The sequence below is a fragment of the Abramis brama genome (genome assembly GCF_963993115.1).
Source record: "Abramis brama genome assembly, chromosome: 10".
Lineage (NCBI taxonomy): Eukaryota > Metazoa > Chordata > Actinopteri > Cypriniformes > Leuciscidae > Abramis > Abramis brama.
This window is the reverse complement of record NC_139972.1, coordinates 30,765,903-30,784,848: the sequence shown is the minus strand read 5'-3', so window position 1 is coordinate 30,784,848 and position 18,946 is coordinate 30,765,903. Positions and strand designations below refer to the sequence as shown.

At 36.4% G+C, this 18,946-nt stretch overlaps 2 protein-coding genes across 4 annotated transcripts in view; one reads left to right on the top strand and one right to left on the bottom strand.

Moving 5' to 3' along the window:
* LOC311091490 (uncharacterized protein) overlaps window positions 1-8,271 on the top strand; it is a 300,883-nt gene extending 292,612 nt beyond the window's left edge. The window contains exons 40-48 of the mRNA XM_084127442.1: window positions 3,839-4,279; window positions 4,414-4,671; window positions 4,765-5,007; window positions 5,116-5,361; window positions 5,887-6,144; window positions 6,234-6,539; window positions 6,661-6,930; window positions 7,020-7,103; window positions 7,579-8,271. Of these exons, the coding sequence (XP_083983568.1) occupies window positions 3,839-4,279; window positions 4,414-4,671; window positions 4,765-5,007; window positions 5,116-5,361; window positions 5,887-6,144; window positions 6,234-6,539; window positions 6,661-6,930; window positions 7,020-7,103; window positions 7,579-7,645 (2,173 nt within the window). The 3' untranslated portion in view covers window positions 7,646-8,271. The remainder of the gene's footprint in view (window positions 1-3,838; window positions 4,280-4,413; window positions 4,672-4,764; window positions 5,008-5,115; window positions 5,362-5,886; window positions 6,145-6,233; window positions 6,540-6,660; window positions 6,931-7,019; window positions 7,104-7,578) is intronic.
* Window positions 8,184-18,946, bottom strand: part of LOC311091498 (EF-hand domain-containing protein D1-like) — a 103,291-nt gene continuing 92,528 nt past the window's right edge. For 2 of the 3 annotated variants that reach the window (XM_084127452.1, XM_084127453.1), the window contains one exon: window positions 8,386-8,875. In XM_084127452.1, the coding sequence (XP_083983578.1) occupies window positions 8,698-8,875 (178 nt within the window). In that variant the 3' untranslated portion in view covers window positions 8,386-8,697. Of the gene's footprint in view, window positions 8,318-8,385; window positions 8,876-18,946 lie in introns of those variants that run through there. The other variant, XM_084127454.1, reaches the window with a different exon arrangement.

Sequence of the window (18,946 nt, the reverse complement as noted above, 5' to 3'; positions counted from 1 at the left end):
TGTAAGTAAATCTGTTGTTCAAATCCTTCTCTCACTCTTGTTCAGTCAGTCTCTGTAGAGATTGATTTTGTTCATGTATTTCTATTGTATCAGCTTTGTTGGGTAGACTAGTGTGGTGCTGGTGGATATTGAGCAGACATAAGTCGTCCGGTCAGAGACGAAGTACACTTTAATGGATTGAGGCTTGTAGAGACAGTTACAGTCGTAGAATTGAGTTGAGTGAACAATTTGAGTACAAGTAGTAGAAGGTATGACAGAGTAGTTTGGAGTCTAACGTAGTATGAGTGGTTCTAAAACAAACAGAAAATAATAATACTAAATTAGTCATGAACAGTAATAACAAGAATGAACACAATCTGTCAATTATACGTACATTATTAGGGGTGTAACGGTACGTGTATTCGTACCGAACCGTTTCGGTACAGGGCTTTCGGTTCGGTGCACGTGTGTACCGAATGACTGAATGCAATATTTTGTGTGCGGAACATAGGTACATTTTCGTGTTTCCACACGAACATATTAAGTGGCGGAAGTCTCCGCGTTCAGCGCAAATCCCGCCCTGCAGCTGATTCTAATGTTTTTTCCTATTAGACATTCTCTGGTTTTACCCGTGTTTTACCCGTCGTCACTGTAACAATGAAATAGACTGCATGGCGAAAAAAAGCTTTTCCGCTTCGTGTGCGCCGCCGCACTCTCCGTTCCGTGGCGCTTGCGTGTGTGTGTGTGTGTGTGTGTGTGTGTGTCGACGACCCGCTGCGCTCTCTGCTCAATGTTCGAGTCCGTGTTTGCGCTGCGCGTTCTGCTCTGTCGTTAACGGCCCAAACACTCCAATCATGTACCGATCATGCACTGGAAAAGCAAAGTCCGCTCAAATAAGGTGAAATTTCTCAGTAGTAACTTAGATTTCTGTTTGCTGAGCTGGTATAGTCATGTTGGCAACAATGGTAAAATGACCTGCTCTGATCACATGCTCTGGTAATAATAGCTTTGGACTATAGCTTTGGACTATATTTTATTTTGATAATTATTAAAAAAGTGGGAAAAAAAATCTTAAATTGATTATGTTGATTGATTATTGAAAAATAATAATACATTAATATATTTGTTTAATATTATTTTAATATAGGGCTATTTCTGTTCCTGCACTGTAATCATAGTTATTTATATTTTTCATTATATTTTATTTTGTGATATTGGTTTGAGACAGAGTATTTTATTTAGTGGAGAACTTTGCAGCAGTATTTTATTTCTTATTCTTTTTTTATTTTATATCTATTTTATTATATTTTATTAAAAAGTGTTTAAAAAAGTGTAAACAAATTGTTAAAAAAAGTTTATAGTAATAAACAACCTGCAGTTTAATGTTTGCATTTCTTTCCCTTACTGTACCGAAAATAAACCGAACCGTGACTTTAAAACCGAGGTACGTACCGAACCGTGATTTTTGTGTACCGTTACACCCCTATACATTATGTATATAATTATACACATAGCAATCGATTCAGACATGTAGAGACTATATTAGCACTTAAGAAAAATGGCATCACGTTCTCTGACACGTGAGCTGACTGGAATCGATGCATATGGTTTCATTAATATGAACCATCTCCCTTTCAAAGTAAATAAGAACATACACATACCCAAAACGACCCAAAGGGACACATTATTACAATATAATACGTAAATATCAATATATAACTGTCTGTGTATGCTTTCACTAGCGCCGTATATGGATGATGCAATCGACAATGCGTGTTGCGTACATACGCGATTATAACTAACTAACGCAGATACAATCAATCTCACATTCAAATCGCAGCTCTTTAAAGATAATGAATAACCTAAAACAAATCACTCACTTGTATATGAACGCACTCTGCAACAACAACAGTAACAGCGGGACACTAGCAAAGTCTCTATACGAGCTCTCCGAACTGCTTCCAGTCAATATTGACCCGTTAAAAGGAAAATTACTGAGTCATCAGAGTAATGCGTCTTAAAGTCACAAGGGGGCGCTAATGTCTCAATATATGCATCGCTGGCCTTTTCAACAAGCTTCATGCAGCTCACAGTACGTTTATATATGTGGTTATAATCGAGTTACAGTGGGTTTCTGCATAGTCGAGCAACAATATTAATCTCTCTGTCCAAATATACATCACACAATACATTATCAAATATTCACAGGATCTGAGCCTCTTCATTTTGGGGTCACACTGTCCCCTTCATGGTCAAAAGTGACCAAAGCCTTGAAATGTAACTTTTTTTTTTCTTTTTTTTTTTTCAGGGAAATCAATGTAATATTTGTTTTTGTTCAATAATATTTTTTTATTATTACTTAGAATTTTGAGAGGATTTTATGATACAATGCAATTTTTATAAAATTCTATGAGGTATATATATATATATATATATATATATATATATACACACACATATATATACACAGTATATACTGTACATAAACACTACTGGTCAAAAGTTTTAGATCGGTAAGATTTTTTATGTTTTTAAAAGAAGTCTCTTCTGCTCACCAAGGCTGTATTTATTTGATAAAAAAAAAATACAAAAAAAATACAAAAAACGTAATACTGTGAAATATTATGATAATTTAAAATAACTGTTTTCTATTTTAATATTTTTTAAAATGTAATTTATTCCTCAGATGAAAGCTGAATTTTCAGCATCATTACTCCAGTCTTCAGTGTCACATGATCCTTCAGAAATCATTCTAATATGATGATTTTATGCTAAAAAAAAACATTCATTATTATTTTCAATGTTGAAAACATTTGTTTACAATTTTTTTTTAAATTCTTTGAATAGAAAGTTTATTTATTTAAAATAGAATATTTTCTAACATTATAAATGTCTTTACTGGAGTAATGATGCTGAAAGTTCAGCTTTGATCACAGGAATAAATTACACTTTACTATATATTCACATAGAAAACAGCTGATTTACATTGGAATAATATTTCACAATATTACAGGTTTTGTTTTTATTTTTAATCAAATAAATGCATCCTTGGTGAGCAGAAGATAAAACATTAAAAATCTTACTGATCTAAAACTTTTGACCAGTAGTGTTTATATATATATTATTATTTTATTTTTATTTTTTCAATAAATGCAATATTATGAAAGCCTTTAAGATACATTTTTAAAATGTGAATAGTGTCACCTGGAGGTGTTAAAAACAAACGTGTGATGTCATGGTGTAACCACCTATAGCTCCCTATAGAAATATATAGAGAGGCTTTTGGATTCTCTACAATTTATGTTTTATAAACAAATATTGTGTGTGTGTGTGTGTGTGTGTGCGTGCGTGTGTGTGTGTGTGTGTGTGTGTGTGTGTGTAAGAGAGAGAATGGGAGTCTTTTGGGGGTTTTTTTGGTTCATGATTTATTGATTTTATTTCACAGTGTTCATATTCTTAAAATCTGCTCTGATGCAGTCTTACCAGTTCATCTCTGTCGGTGTGTGTGTGTGTGTGTGTAAGATTACTGATGTGACGTAATACAGGACAAAACAGCGCTTGACTTTAATGGAGCTCTAGAAGTGTTCACTGTCAAATCAGAAAACAAACATTGTAGAAACGGTCTGTCTGACGCAGGTTTATCTTCATATGTGCCAATTACATGTACTTGAAATGAAGGGTTTAAGGAAATTAAGTAAGTTACTCAAAATTGTAATTGTATTTAGATTCCAAAAGATAGAAGCTATACAAAAAGACTTATTTTACTAAATTCAATTTAGGATTATATTTTCACTTTTATTCAATATTTTATATTCTCCTACACTGGACAATAATGTGATAATTATGTGTGTCTCCACAGATTTTGTGACCTTATCTACAGGAAGAGAGAAGCTGCTGTAAAGTTTCTGCTGAATCTGTTTGTTTCAGCATCAGAGTTTGATGCAAATACAGAAGAAAATTATACTGAACTATTAACATCTGTGTGCAGCTACACATCTTTCCCCTATGATGAGAATAATTGTTATACCTGGGATCAGTGTGATTTCCTGCTGGATCTGTGTTCACATGTGAAGGACTATGAGACTCAAACAGGCAGGAGTGTCCTTCCAGCATTACAGCCAGTTTATCAGTCAGCTCCTGCAGTCTGGATCATAGATCTCTCAGAGAGAAAGAGCTCCATCCTCCTAGAAGTGCTGAAACTCCAAACAGAGAAGAAACCAGTAGAGCTGAGAGACTGGACAGATGAAGAGAGTGAAGTGAGGGGATTCCTCCAGTGTCTGCCCTACATCTCACAGCTCAGGTCTGTGCTAAATATTACTCTTCTGACTAGTAAAAAGTTATGCTTTCATGTAAGCATGAGATTTTCTGCCTGAAAGTATGACAAAGCACTATATGTTTAAATAAATAATTATTCATCATTTCCTCATCCTGTAGGAATGCTGAGCGGTTCATCCCTTCACTGTGTAAAGTGTTTGGGCCGAGAGTGAAGGCAGATCAGGTGACTCCTCTGCTCCAGGCTTTAGACTTCACTGTTACTCTGAGTGGAGAATTACCCAGCAGCTCCTGCAGATCTGTGGCGAGAGTTCTGGGCCGTTCGCCCTCAAAACTAAACCTGACTCTGCAGACACACGCCATCTCTCTCAGAGGACTCAAACTGCTCTTCAAACACATCACACACCTGCACAAACTGAGGTTTCAGATTCATCATCTGCATTCACACTTTTACATCATCCTGAAATCTGCTGTTTGAATGTTTCTCATGATCTCTGATTTTGTCTTTGACAGTGTGGAAGACAAACTGTTAGTGAAGATGTTCAGAGCGCTGAGATCATTGAATGGTCCTTTTCCACTGATAGAGGAGTTTTCACTGCTCACAAAAGACTCAAAGCGAAATCTCTCTCATACCCTGAGCAGCTTGACGTCTCTCCTGAGACTGGTGTCTGTTCAGTGTTTGGATCTTACTGAGTGTAAATCAGAGGCTCTGTCTCTCACGGCTCTGTTGGGTCTCCAGGAACCCGTGACTATCAGGTCTGTGTTCAGCGAAGTTGATCCATTTTCTGTGAGTAAATCAACCTGTTTAAAACTGACAAGTCCTGTTCTGTGTGTGTGTGTGTGTGTGTGTGTGTGTGTGTTCAGGTTCTCTAAAGAGACTCTTCAACAGCTGGTTTCTCTGGTGTATGAAGCACAGGATGATGAACTGACACACTCTTTCCTGAAGAAGGTGTCGAAGGATCTGTCTTCCTGCTCACTGACCTGGGAAGTGATTCATTTCCTGCTGCAACATCAAGATCTACATCTGAAGTTGGACTTGAGAAAGAGCAAAATCTCTTGTGAAAACATTAGAGAACTTCTGCCCTTGTTAGACAGAATCAAGTTGAAAAGGTAAAAATAATCCATGAAGAATAGAGCCACGGTTTCCCTCGCTAATTTAATATATATGTATGTATATATATATATTTATTTATTTATTAAAAAATATATATATACTTTTTTTAAAAAATTTTACATACCTTAAATGTGAGTTTTGAAACCATCGTGTGCTTTAAAAACATAAGTTGCTAACAAGTTGCCCCTGGTTTTATTAGGGCTCCTGGTTTATTTCTCAATCATTGAAGAAACTCTCGTTTGAGAAAAGACAGTGTAATTTTTGTCGTTTTTAAAGTAATGTTTTTCCACAGACTTTATATTTACTCATTAATTGAAAACCACTATTCTAAATACCTATCAGAAAGTTTGCAGGCTGACCCGTGGCAAATTAGATTTCTGTGTCACTTTACATATTCACATCATGGATAAACAGTTCAATTGCATCCATTGCTTCTCTTAAAGAACATGTAGTTTACTTCTCTGTGTTCACTGAGTGACTTTGATTCAAGTAGATTTACTGAATTATCTTATTCTCCACAGGTTGAGCCCCAGCTTTACTCTGTCCATCATTATGGAGATTTATGAGTCTCGCTCTCCTCAGTATGTGTCCAGTCTGATGAGTTCAGCAGGAAATGACATCAATCTGAGCGGCAGAGTGTTGGACTCTGTTCACTGCGCTGCCCTGCGCTTCACTCTCGAGAACTGCAACACTGTCAAACTCAATCTGCTCTGGACCTCCGTACCAGAGGAGGAGCTGGAGAGCTTTCTGCCTTTGCTCAGCAGAGTCACACAACTCCGGTTAGCAGATTTACAGCACTGATATTATAATGGCTGTTGTTTTGCTCAAGAATCTCTTTGTTGACAATGTGTGTGTGTGTGTGTGTTAGTGTTGACAGGCTGCTGCTGCTGAAGCTGCTTCATTGCTGCAGTTCCTCTGATCTCCAGCAGGAGACAGCATCTGTTCTGCTCTCTGCTCTTCACAACACACTGGACTTCTCCTGCTGCTCGGCTCTGGATTTAACAGACACACTGGAAAATATACAACATTTGAAACTCACTGATAAAGACTGTAGAATAATCTCATCTGTGCTTCAGAAAACCCAAAGTGTTGTGAAGTTGATTTTACAGGACTGTGAGATCTCTGATACGGCCCTGAAACAACTTTGGCCAATCCTGCCTCGAGTCCAGCTGAGGTGAGAAACCTGACAGATCCCTTTCATTACTGATATCACAATAGTCCAATTATTTATCTCCATATAAACTCCCTGTATATTATTGTCATGTTTGTCGTTGTGTTCTCCTGTCTCTCATCAGCTGTAGTAAAGCTTTGCTGCTGCAGTTTCTGGCTTGTATTAAAGATGGATCTCAGAGAGGCTCTTCGAGGAGGACTGAGGCTCTTTCACAGGCCTTGGGAGGAGAGATGGACCTCAGTCACACTCAGATGGACCCGAGCGCTTGTGAACAGCTGGCGCTGTTTCTGGAATATTCTGAAGGGCTGAAAGAACTGGATCTCAGTCACTGCAAACTCACTGATCACTGCATGAAGCCGCTGATGCCACATCTGCACAAAACTCAGACTCTGGAGTGAGTTACAGAGACACGGCAGCAATAGACAAACACTAAACGTGTTTATTTCTGTTATTTTATTGTTTCTGTCTCATTTCTTCTTATAGTGTGAGTCACAATAAGATCACAGATGAATCAGCAGAGAGAATCCACAGCGTCGTCTCCAGTCACAGCAATATCCAGACTGTGCGGTAAGTGTGTGTGATCGGTGTTTTATTTCTGTATGTTTATTAACTCTCTAACCCACATCATTTATTAATAAAACAGAAGTTTTAGTAATTTAACTAAACAAAACATAAATCATTTGATTTTTACGTTATATCTGTTTTCTGTAATCTGATTAAATTAATTATTAAATTACCAGTTAAAAAAATGCAAGCAATGCTAGTTTTAGATCCACATTGTTGAAGGGCCTTTTTTAAACATTTAAATATTATTAAGTAAGGTATTTTTGATATATAAAAATGCGTATTTAAAATGACTTGTCATATACATAAATGTCAGTGGTTCAGTTTAGAATATATATTTTGTGCACAGCTTAGCCAAATATAATTTAATGAAATACAGTACTTTATGATAAATACTTTTACTTGTTGACTGAAGGTCCTGACTTTTTTTCACATCACATGACTTTATATCATATTGTGGTCAATTTGGTGTTTTCAGGCTGTTCGGAAACAAAGTCAGAGACAGAAAACAGTTCATCGGAGACAAGAGATTTGAAATATGGTGAAGATCCTGGACCGTATCCGGATGATTCATTAAGATGTTTTGTAAATGACTCAATTCATGATAAAACAAACTGACAATCACTTTGCAAAGCATGAAACATCTGTGACATAGTTTATTTTTATGATAATTTTAAAAGGAATTTATTCATATCTTTAATGTAGTCTGGTTCATTTAAACCAGAATGATTCAATTGAAATGTTTAATATATTGCAATTTTGTGGTAATAACGTATATATTGCCTTAATATACATATTAGAGCAAGAGTTATTTCTAGTGAATGTAGTTCTATATATTGATCTGTCTTAACTGGCTTCCAGTCGCTGCTCATCAAGTTCGAGAGACTGAGTCTGTGTTTGAGCCTGTACTTTATCATTTGTATTCCACATGTTATGTATAAGTCACTTTGGATAAAATACTCTGCTATATAAATAAATGTAAATGTGATGTAAATTAACTCTTATTTGAGCAAAAGTGCGTGGGCCCTTAGAATGGCCCTAACTAAGGTGAATTAAAGGGTTAGTTCACCCAAAAATGAAAATTCTGTCAGTAATTACTCACCCTCATGTTGTTCCAACCCTGTAAGACTTTCGTTCATCTTCAGAACACAATTAAAGATATTTTTGATGAGATCTGAGAGCTGGATCACTCCTTCATAGGCTTAGGTAATCGATATCTGCTATTCCAGAAAAGTTCAAGTGACTACAAAGAAGATGTGCATTCATTGACATCTTTTCTTTAAAATTTGGATATTGAGACTTTATTTTCACGGTTTTTAAGCATTTCACAACCCACACACAAAAAACTACAAATGAATAGGCCTGGTGCTAATTATTAATGTGTGCACAACTACCCATCTATTTGACAAATTCACAAATGTGTGTCACTACATTTAAACTAATAGCTACAATACAACTTATGTGTGCAAAATACAGAATAAAATGAATGTGCAGCATTTTGTACAAATAGAGACATAGTTGTTAATACAAAACCTCGATTTTGTATTAATATAGGTCATATAATGTAGGGATGATGATAGACTTAACAAAACTGTAACTATAGCATGAAAAAGACACACATGCACACCTCTCTGTAGCTGAGTTTGCCGTCATAATCTTCATCCACCTCCTTGATCATGTTCTTCAACCCCAGATGAGTCTGTGGAGCTCCAAGTTTCTCCATCATCATCTTCAGCTCCATCAGATCAATGAAGCCGTCTTTACCCGAGTCAAATCTACACACAGATACATATACAAACAGCTTTGAAGGAGTAGTTCACCTGGAATTAAAGTTCTGTTATAAATGACACACATTTTCTACTGTTTTTCCATTTATGACGATGATATATCTCTCCATTATCGGGAAATGACAATGAGCATCATCAGTGAAACTACAATTTTGATCATAATTTAAACCTGCTACAGTATATGGCCTTATAAGACCTGTAATATCGGGCAAAAGTCACATGGACTGTTTTAATGGTTCTTTTTGTTGGAGAGTTTTGAAGAAAAGTTCTGGATTACAAGTTTAGAACAATTTTACCAGTAAAATGATTTATGTTACTGTTCAAAGGTTTGGGATCACTTTTTTTTTTAAGAATGAACAATAAGCAACTGTCAAAAATAACAGTTAAGATATTTATAATGTTACAAAAGATTTCTATTTCAGATAAATACTATTATTTTCTATTCACATTTGTCTAAAACACATTTATGCAGTTTCCACACAAATATAAAGCAGCACAACTGTTTTCAACATTGATAATGATCAGAAATGTTTCTTGAGCATCAGATCATCATATTAGAATGATTTCTGAAGGATCATGTGACACTGAAGACTGGAGTAATGATGCTGGAAATACAGCTTTGATCACAGGAATACATTACATTTAAAAAAAATACTCAAATAGAAACCAGTTATTTTAAAATCATAATAATATATCACAATATTACTGTTTTTTTCTGTATTTTTGAATAAATGCCACCTTGTTGAGCAGAAGAGACTTCAAAAAGATATTTTTGATATGTATTTCAAAAACCTGAAAAAATCTTATCAACCTCAAACTTTTGAACTTTTATCAATGCTAATTGCATTCTAGCATCATATGGATCATATCAAGCTTCTACTGACACTCAGAAGTGCCCGTTGACATGAAGATATCCAGCAGAACCGCAGGTGAAGAGTGACGGCAGAAACAGCAGGAAAAAGAGGATCTAACGGAGGAGAGTATTTATAGAGTCTCACCCAGCTGTTGCCACACCAACCAGCAGGATCGCATGTGTGTGTGAGAGAGAGAGAGAGAGAGAGAGAGAGAGAGAGAGAGAGAGAGAGAATAACACAGAGAAAGAGGAGGATGAGATTGGCATGTTGGTCCTGCCGCCTGCATGCCGGCCACATTCCAGGTCAACACCCCTCCCTGCGCTGAAGTGGCACGGGTGGAGAGGATCAAAAATATGCACAATTATACATAGAGATTATACATCACAGTTCAAAAGTTTGAGGATGGTCAGATTGTATTAATCTATCACACTGTGCTAATTCATAAGTAGGTGTGAGTTGTGTTTATGAATGTTAACTCTGCTGTTGCTTTTGACCCATTTTCCTCTTATACATGACATCTTTTTCATCTGCTGAAACTGGGCTGAGCTGATCTGAAGTGGGCCAGAGTACGCACTTCTGTGACTTAAACTGACACACCTTGCAGTCCTGACGTAACCTAGTCCTACGGGACACACACACTTAGTTATCATTGTTTTATACACTACACACTTTGGGTTGGTTTCCTTTAACACAATATAATCATCTCGACTGAACCTCACAGTTAATGATGTTTCTAGAGCACATTTCTAGAACTATTTTATATAATAAATCATCTCTCTGATCTTGTTGCCGTAAGGCTAAATTAACATTGGGATTCTCTAAAAAACAATCTATTAACATCTTTATGCGTGCATATTTCTGGCAAAACCATGATCTGGCAGCAGAGGTCGACACACAGAAACAAAGTCTTTGAGGTGAAACACATCCCAGGATTCTCCTCACATCAAACACTGGAGAGTTTTTGCTTGTTATTGTTGCACTAGCAGAGATCCGGTTCTGAATTTGATGTGATTAAACAAACAAAAATACTTTTTTTTTTACTTTATCCATTTCACAACTCTGCATGAAACCAAAGAGACCCTCTCTCATCATAGACTCCTCCAAACACACGCAAAAACAGACAAAGATGGCATTGTTGCTCATGGAGTGGGTTCCATGGGGACGCAGGGTTTGTGAGTGGACCCTTGTACTGAAATAATGAGGGAAACCAGGACAATGGCTGTTCAGAGAGAGGGACGCCACAGAAAAACATTATTTTGGCACAGTACGAGGATGCTCAGAGAGAGAATTCTTGTTAATTTAATGTGGGTTTCAGAATGTTTATTTCTTGATATCTTACACTTACTATTCTTTCTTTCAAATAATACTCTATTATTTCACTTTTTTTATGTGTGTTTTTGCAATACAAATTCCCCTAAAGCTGCGAGGGAGAATTATTTTAACTAATGTTTAATATTCCATTCATAATTATTCTATTTTGTTAATTTTTTTCCTCCATATTGTTTCTGATTTTGATAACAATCGAATGGCTTAAATGTCATTAAACGATTGTTGGTCTTCAGATTCACTTATTTTTAGCACAGCAATTTGTGCCCTGCATAGATTATGTTTTATCCGTTTAATTTACACTAGTTTTTTTATTTTTTTTATTTCATATTAGGAATACAGTTTTTATGTCATTAAAGCACAGTGAATTGGAATATACATTTAATAAGATGATTTAGAAAATAACTAATAAAGAAAATTACACAAAAAAACAAGAATAATCAATAATGGATTTAATTTGAGTGATGCATCAACATTCCTTCTGCTCCAAGAACAATGATCCCAAATCTCTCTCTCTCTCTCTCTCACTTCCGGTGTGGGTGTTGAGTGCGTGAGTGGTGTATTGCGATTGCGGTGAGTGAAGGTGTTTTTCTGTGTCTAATATCTTTGTCTTTTCCGACTTTTTGTTTTTGTTTGTTTTGTGTTTAGTTTGTGGTAGTTTTTTGGTGTGGGTAGGGCCGCGTGCTACCGGTTTTTACCGGGGAAAGCATGACTACCCCAGCTACACAAGGTTTGTCTACACTCACGCGGCGTAATGCGGTGAAAGTGGCGTTGGCGGCGAGTGTAGAAGAGATTTGCTTAGCGATTGGCGAAGTTGTAGGACATGGATGCATTTTATCCGCATCGAGGATGAATAACGCTACTGTTATTTTTCTTAGTAATGTTGAAAAAGTGAATGAAGTAGTTGAGCGTGGAATTGTGATTGGTGGCGAATTTGTTACTGTTCTTCCCCTCTCACTACCGTCTAAGAGGGTTACCATATCTAACGTCCCCCCCTTTCTCAGTGACGTGCTAATAACAGAAGCTTTATCACGCTATGGAAAATTGGTATCTCCAATAAAAAAAATCCCGATTAGCACGGGTTCTCCCCTTCTGAAACATATTGTGTCTTTCAGGAGATTTGCATATATGATAACTAAGGACGATGAAGAATTGGATCTTTCACTTAGTTTTAGAGCTGATGATTTTGATTACATCATTTTTGTAACAACTGCTAAAACGAAGTGTTTTGGTTGTGGGAAAGCAGGGCATCTGATTCGTAACTGCCCAGAAAAGAAAGTCACTGAGAAAGGGGACATGGTTTCCAATCCAAGCACGAGTAGAGATGCTGGTGTAGTTTCACTGAGTCCAGAGTTACAGGGTGACCAGCATAGTGGGACTGAAGTGGTTACTTGCAAGGAGATATCTGGAATAAAATCTGTTGTTGTGACGGGTATAGATTCAGAAAAGAAGGACAAAGTTGATATGGTATCTGTTGTAAAACATTCAAAACTTCCTGAAAAAGAAAAAGAAGGTGCTATTAGTGGAAATGATGTAACACAGGTTGTACAGAAAAGGAGTGGAATTGATTGTGTGGAATTGGAAATGGAGACAGGAATAGAAATGTTCAAAACACCTCAAAAAAGAAAAATGAGTGATAAGTCTCAAAGTAAAAAAGCGGTGAAGAAAGCTGACTTATGTGGTAGCGATGATAATGAAACCGAGAGTGAAGGTGAATCCTCAGATTCCAGTGTGGCGTTGTCTTTGAGTGATTTCTCTGTTCGTAACTATGATGCTGAAGAGATAAAATTATTCCTTAAGTCAACGAAGAACAGGAGAGGGGTGTGTGTACAAGATTATTTCCCTAATGTAACACAGTTTGCTGAGAAAACGAGGAATTTAATGGCTGAAGGATACTTCACCAATAAAGAAGTTTATCGTTTAAAAAAATTTGTGAGGAATGTAGAGAAACTTAAGAATGATGTTTAAGAAGTTAAGCTCATTTTCCACATTAATGAGTGTGTTTTTTTTGTGGCTGTTTTCTCTCCTCTTTGTCATGAGTGAAGTTCGTCTAGCAACCCTGAATGTAAATGGTGCTAGAGATATTAAGAAAAGAGGAATGTTAATTGAATTAATGAAACAAAAGAATCTTGATATTTTATTGCTACAAGAAACTCATAGTGACAGAGGGAATGCAACAGATTGGGAAAGAGAATTTGAGGGGTTAACAATTTTAAGTCATAACACTTCAATAAGTGCAGGAGTTGCAGTGTTATTTTCTAAGAATTTTAGTCCAATTTCTTACGTTGTTGATGAGGTTGTGAAAGGAAGACTACTAAAAATCAGAGCTGTCTATGAAAGTTATGTTTTGGTTTTTATCTGTATTTATGCTCCAACAGTCCCTGTGGAAAGATTGTTTTTCTTAGATTTATTATGTACGACTTTACAAAGTTGCTCAGAAGAGGAATATTTGTTTTTGGGGGGAGATTTTAATTGCACAGAAAATGTGATTGATAGGAACCATGTTGAACCCCATTTACCGTCTCAGAAACGTCTGATTCATTTCATTAAGAAGTTTGAACTATGTGATATTTGGAGACAATTAAATGGAAACGTGCGACAATATACATGGGTTCATATGAGGGAAAACATGGCATCTCTTGCCAGATTAGATAGATTGTATGGTTATACACATCAGCTTAATATTTTCAAAAGTTGCTCTATAATCCCAATAGGGTTTTCTGATCATAGCATGGTACAATGTAGTTTTATTTTAAATTCCATTAAACCTAGCAGCGCCTATTGGCATTTCAATATTTCTTTACTGAGTGATAGTTTTTTTAGAGACTCTTTTAAGTATTTTTGGCAGAATTATAGAAAATCAAAGACAAAGTTTAGATCAATACAGCAGTGGTGGGACATTGGTAAAGTTAAAATTAGACAGTTTTGTCAACAATATACTCGCAATGTCACTATAGAGGCTAAAAAATCTTTGGAAATTTTGGAGAATGAATTAAGTGAGTGTCAAAAAATAGCTGAATCAACTGGGGCAAGTAATCATTTCGAACTATTTTTCAAAAAGAAAGCTCAGTTAGCGGATCTGCTGGAATACAGAACACACGGCGCATTGGTCAGATCAAGATTTCAAAATATAAATCATATGGATGCACCGTCAAAATTCTTTTTCTGTTTAGAGAAAAAAAATGGACAGAAGAGATTGATTAAAGCCTTGCGGTCGGAAGATGGTCAAGTTTTGCTGAACCCCAATGACATTCGAAAGAGAGCAGTTGGTTTTTACAAAAATCTGTATAGAAGTGAGTATGAAACGGAGGGTGATGGGGACAGTACTTTCTTGAGCTCCCTACCAAAGATGTCAGAAGAGGGTAATGTGGCTCTTTCAGGTGTGCTAAGCCTGGGGGAGCTATATAAGGCCCTTCATGACATGGAATCGGGAAAAGCTCCTGGGATTGACGGCCTACCAGTTGACTTTTACAAGTCTTTCTGGGCCGAGTTGGGAGCGGACTTGTTACAAGTTCTGAGTGAGAGTCTGTCAGTAGGTATGTTGCCGTTGAGCTGCAGGAGGGCAGTGATAACGCTAATACCAAAAAAAGGAGATTTGACTGACATAAGGAATTGGCGCCCTGTATCACTTCTTTGTTGTGATTACAAACTGCTCTCTAAGGTATTGGCAAACAGACTGGCTGAAGTAATAAGGCAAGTAATACATCCAGACCAGTCCTACTGTATTCCTCGCAGATCCATTTTTGATAACATCTCTTTAGTTCGGGATGCTTTAGAGGTGTCAAAGTTGCTTGATTTGGATTTTGGATTGATCTCACTGGACCAAGAGAAGGCTTTTGATAGGGTTGAGCACCCCTATTTGTGGAAAACTTTAGTAGCTTTCGGTTTTAAAAAAGATTTTATTATGATGGTCCAGGTACTCTATAGTGATATTGAAAGTGTTTTGAAGTTTAATGGCGGTTTATGTGCTCCATTTCAGGTTAAAAGAGGTGTAAGACAAGGGTGCTCTCTATCTGGAATGTTGTATGCCTTGGCCATTGAGCCTTTATTACAAAAAATAAGAGGAAAAATTGATGGATTACATTTGCCTAACTGTACAAAAAAGATATGTTTATCTGCTTATGCTGACGATGTTATGGTGTTTGTAAGTGGACAAAAGGATGTGCAAAGTTTATTTGATATAATTAATGATTTTACTCTTGTATCTTCTGCAAAGGTGAATTGGAAGAAATGTGAAACACTTTTAGTTGGTAGATGGAAAAATGGAAAACCAAAAATGCCTGAAGGTTTGGTCTGGGGTAAAGGTGGTTTAAAATATTTGGGAGTTTTTTTAGGTGATGACACGACTCAACAAAAGAATTGGGAAGGAGTTGTTGAAAAAATTAAAGGACGTTTGGAGAAATGGAAGTGGCTGCTCCCTAAAATGTCATATAGAGGACGCATTCTTGTCATCAACAACCTGGTCGCGTCTTCACTGTGGCATAAGCTGGCGTGTGTTGATCCTCCTCCCCAACTACTGATGAAAATACAAGCGATTGTAGACTTTTTTTGGGATAAATTGCACTGGATTCGACAGAGTGTTCTTTATTTGCCGAAAGAAGAAGGAGGACAAGGACTGATCCATTTACAGAGCAGAACTGCCGCTTTTCGTTTGCAGTTTCTGCAGAGACTTTTAGATGGTGCATCGGATGTCAGCTGGAGGGCAATGGCCCATATTGTTTTGCAAAATTTTGGAGGCTTCGGACTAGACAAACATCTGTTCCTACTAAACCCTTTAAAAATGGACTTGTCTGTTTTTCCACCTTTCTATAAGAGTCTTTTTAAAGTTTGGAGTTTGTTTCACATCCAGAAATCCGAAAATCCTTATTCACTTTACTGGCTTCTTGAGGAACCTTTAATTCTTGGGGCCCGGTTGGATGTAAATGAAAGTAACAGGTTTTTTAATTGTGGTTTTAAGTTGCAAGAATCAAAAGTGTTTATTTTTAGACAATTGTTGGACATTGCTGGAGAGAAATTGGACAATGCTGTAAAAGTAGCTGAATTTTTAGGCACTAGATCTATTCGACTAGTTGCTCTTTTTTTAGCTAAGTTAAAGTCAACCCTCACAACAGAGGAGAGTCTAATGGTAAAAGAATATTTTGCTAAAGTAACTATTCCTGATGAAAATGATTTTTTTCCTTGTTTGATGCTTTCACCAAAATTGGATGGTTTTAAGGGTTTTCCATTTAAAACTTGGGACTCGCAGTGGTTGGATGTATTATCTACTAAAGGAAAGATATTGTATGGAGCTTGTGTAATGGGTTTTAATAAGAATCATCTGGCAAGTAAAGCTGATACACCGTGGAGGATTTTTTTTGGCTTAAAGGAAAATGTAAAACCAGAATGGAGAGTTCTATATAAACCGCCATTATCAAAAAAGGTTGGGGATTTGCAGTGGAGAATTCTTCATGGTATTTTAGCTGTTAATTCTTTTGTTTCTATTTTAAATGTGGAAGTTAATGATGATTGTCCCTTTTGTTTGCAAAGAGAAACAATTTTTCATGCATTTGTACAATGTGCTAGATTGAAATCGTTGTTTGATTTTTTAGAAAAATGTTTTTGTGGTTTTAATGAATTGTTTACTGAAACTGTATTTATTTTGGGTTTTAAGTATAGTCAAAAAAAGAAATATATTTGTCAGTTACTGAATTTTATTATTGGTCAAGCAAAAATGGCAATATATATTAGTAGAAGGGATAAAGTTGAACAGAAACCTGGTCAAAACATCATTGAGACTTTTTTAACATTGGTGAAATCAAGAGTACTGATTGATTATAAGTTTTATAAAACTATGAATGATTTGTTTACTTTTGAGAAGATTTGGTGTTGTAAGGGAATTTTTTGTACAATTTTTGAAGATGAATTAATTTTTTTCCCTTAATTTTGGTTTTTGTGGTTAGCTTGTTGATTTGTGTATGATGATTGAATAAAGTTCTTTTTCAAATTCAATTCTCTCTCTCTCTCTCTCTCTCTCACTCACTCACTCACACACACACACCAGTGTTTCCCCTACAATGTATTACCGCTGCAAAATCTTCACAATGATCAATAATATCACGACATTCACTTACACACGTTGCCATAAGGGGCCGTTCACATCGTTTTCAGCATGGACAGATCAAAAGGTTTTCAGGCGCGCCTCTGTTCATGGTTGGCATAGCAACGACAGACGCCACGGGAGAGCGAGCAAGCGCTTGTGCAAAGGAGAAAGCGGTACGAACTTTTCTCCTTTGAAGTCTATGGGGTCGCTGTGTCCATTTTTTTACTGTCTATGGAAAATATGCCGTCCCGCCCCTCCGTGTTCGGCGATCAGGTTTCATTCTCGCGCAGCTTGTTTTAGTAACTTCACGTGCGAGTCTTTTCCGCTCCGTGTTTGCGCCGCGCTCTCGGTTCCGTGTGTGTGTGAGTGTGTGTCGGCGCACTGGCTCTCTGCTCAATGTTCGGCTCCGTGTTTGCGATGCGCGTTCTGCTCTGTGGTTAACGGCCCAAACGCTCCAGTCATGTACCGATCATGCACTGGAAAAGCAAAGTATGCTCAAATAACGTGAAATGTCTCAGTAGTAGACTTCTGTTTGCTGAGCTGGTATAGCCATGCATGGTAAAATGACCTGCTCTGATCACATACTCTGGTAATAATAGCTTTGTATGACTATACTTTATTTTGATAATTAGACAAAAAATAAATCTGTTAAATCTGAGTATGTTGCATAGAACTGAATGAAGAATAATATATTGATGTTTTATATTTTAATATAGGGCTATTTTCTGTCCAATTTGTGTGGACATTTTTCTTTTTTCCCCCTTTTTTGTGTGTTTGATTTAATTAGTGATTCTACATTTAAATATTGATGATTACAAGTTTGGAGGAAATGCAATTAATTGCGATTAATCACAGCAAATTGTGTGATTAATTCGTTATTTTTTTAATCGATTCCCAGCCGTTATATATATATATACAGTGCTATGCATAAGTTTAGACACCCATGCTAAAGTTGACTAAAAAGAGGAATAAAAAATCATCTTTTGGAAATTGAACTTAATGCCTTAATCTAAAAAATGAGGAAAAATCAAACCTTTAAGGACACCAATTTTCTTTGTGAATGAATAATGTATCGTAAATAAATAAATGTTCTTCCTTAACATACAGGGTGCATAAGTCTGGACACCCCTATGTTAAATTCCCATAGAGGCAGGCAGATTTTTATTTTTAAAGGCCAGTTACTTCATGGATCCATACTATGCATCCTGATAAAGTTCCCTTGGCCTCTGGAATTAAAATAGCCCCACATCATCACATAGCATTCACCATACCTAGAGATTGGCATGGAGTACTTTCCATAAGATCATCTCTCAATGCAAATCAAACCAGCTATTAGGCTAACTGAAATAAAACCATGCCAATCTCTAGGTATGGTGAAGGCTATGTGATGATGTGGGGCTATTTTAATTCCAGAGGCCAAGGGAACTTTATCAGGATGCATAGTATCCTGGATCCATGAAGTAACTGGCCTTTAAAAATAAAAAATCTGCCTGCCTCTATGGGAATTTAACATAGCGGTGTCCAAACTTATGCACCCTGTATTTTAAGGAAGAACATTTATTTATTTACGATACATTATTCATTCACAAAGAAAATTGGTGTCCTTAAAGGTTGGATTTTTTCCTCATTTTTTAAATTAAGGCATTAAGTTCAATTTCCAAAAGATGATTTTTTTATTCCTCTTTTTAGTCAACTTTAGCATGTGTGTCTAAACGTATGCATAGCACTGTATATATATATATATAATTTTTTTATTTTTTATTTTTTTTACATAGTGCCCCTTTCTTACATTTGAGCCTC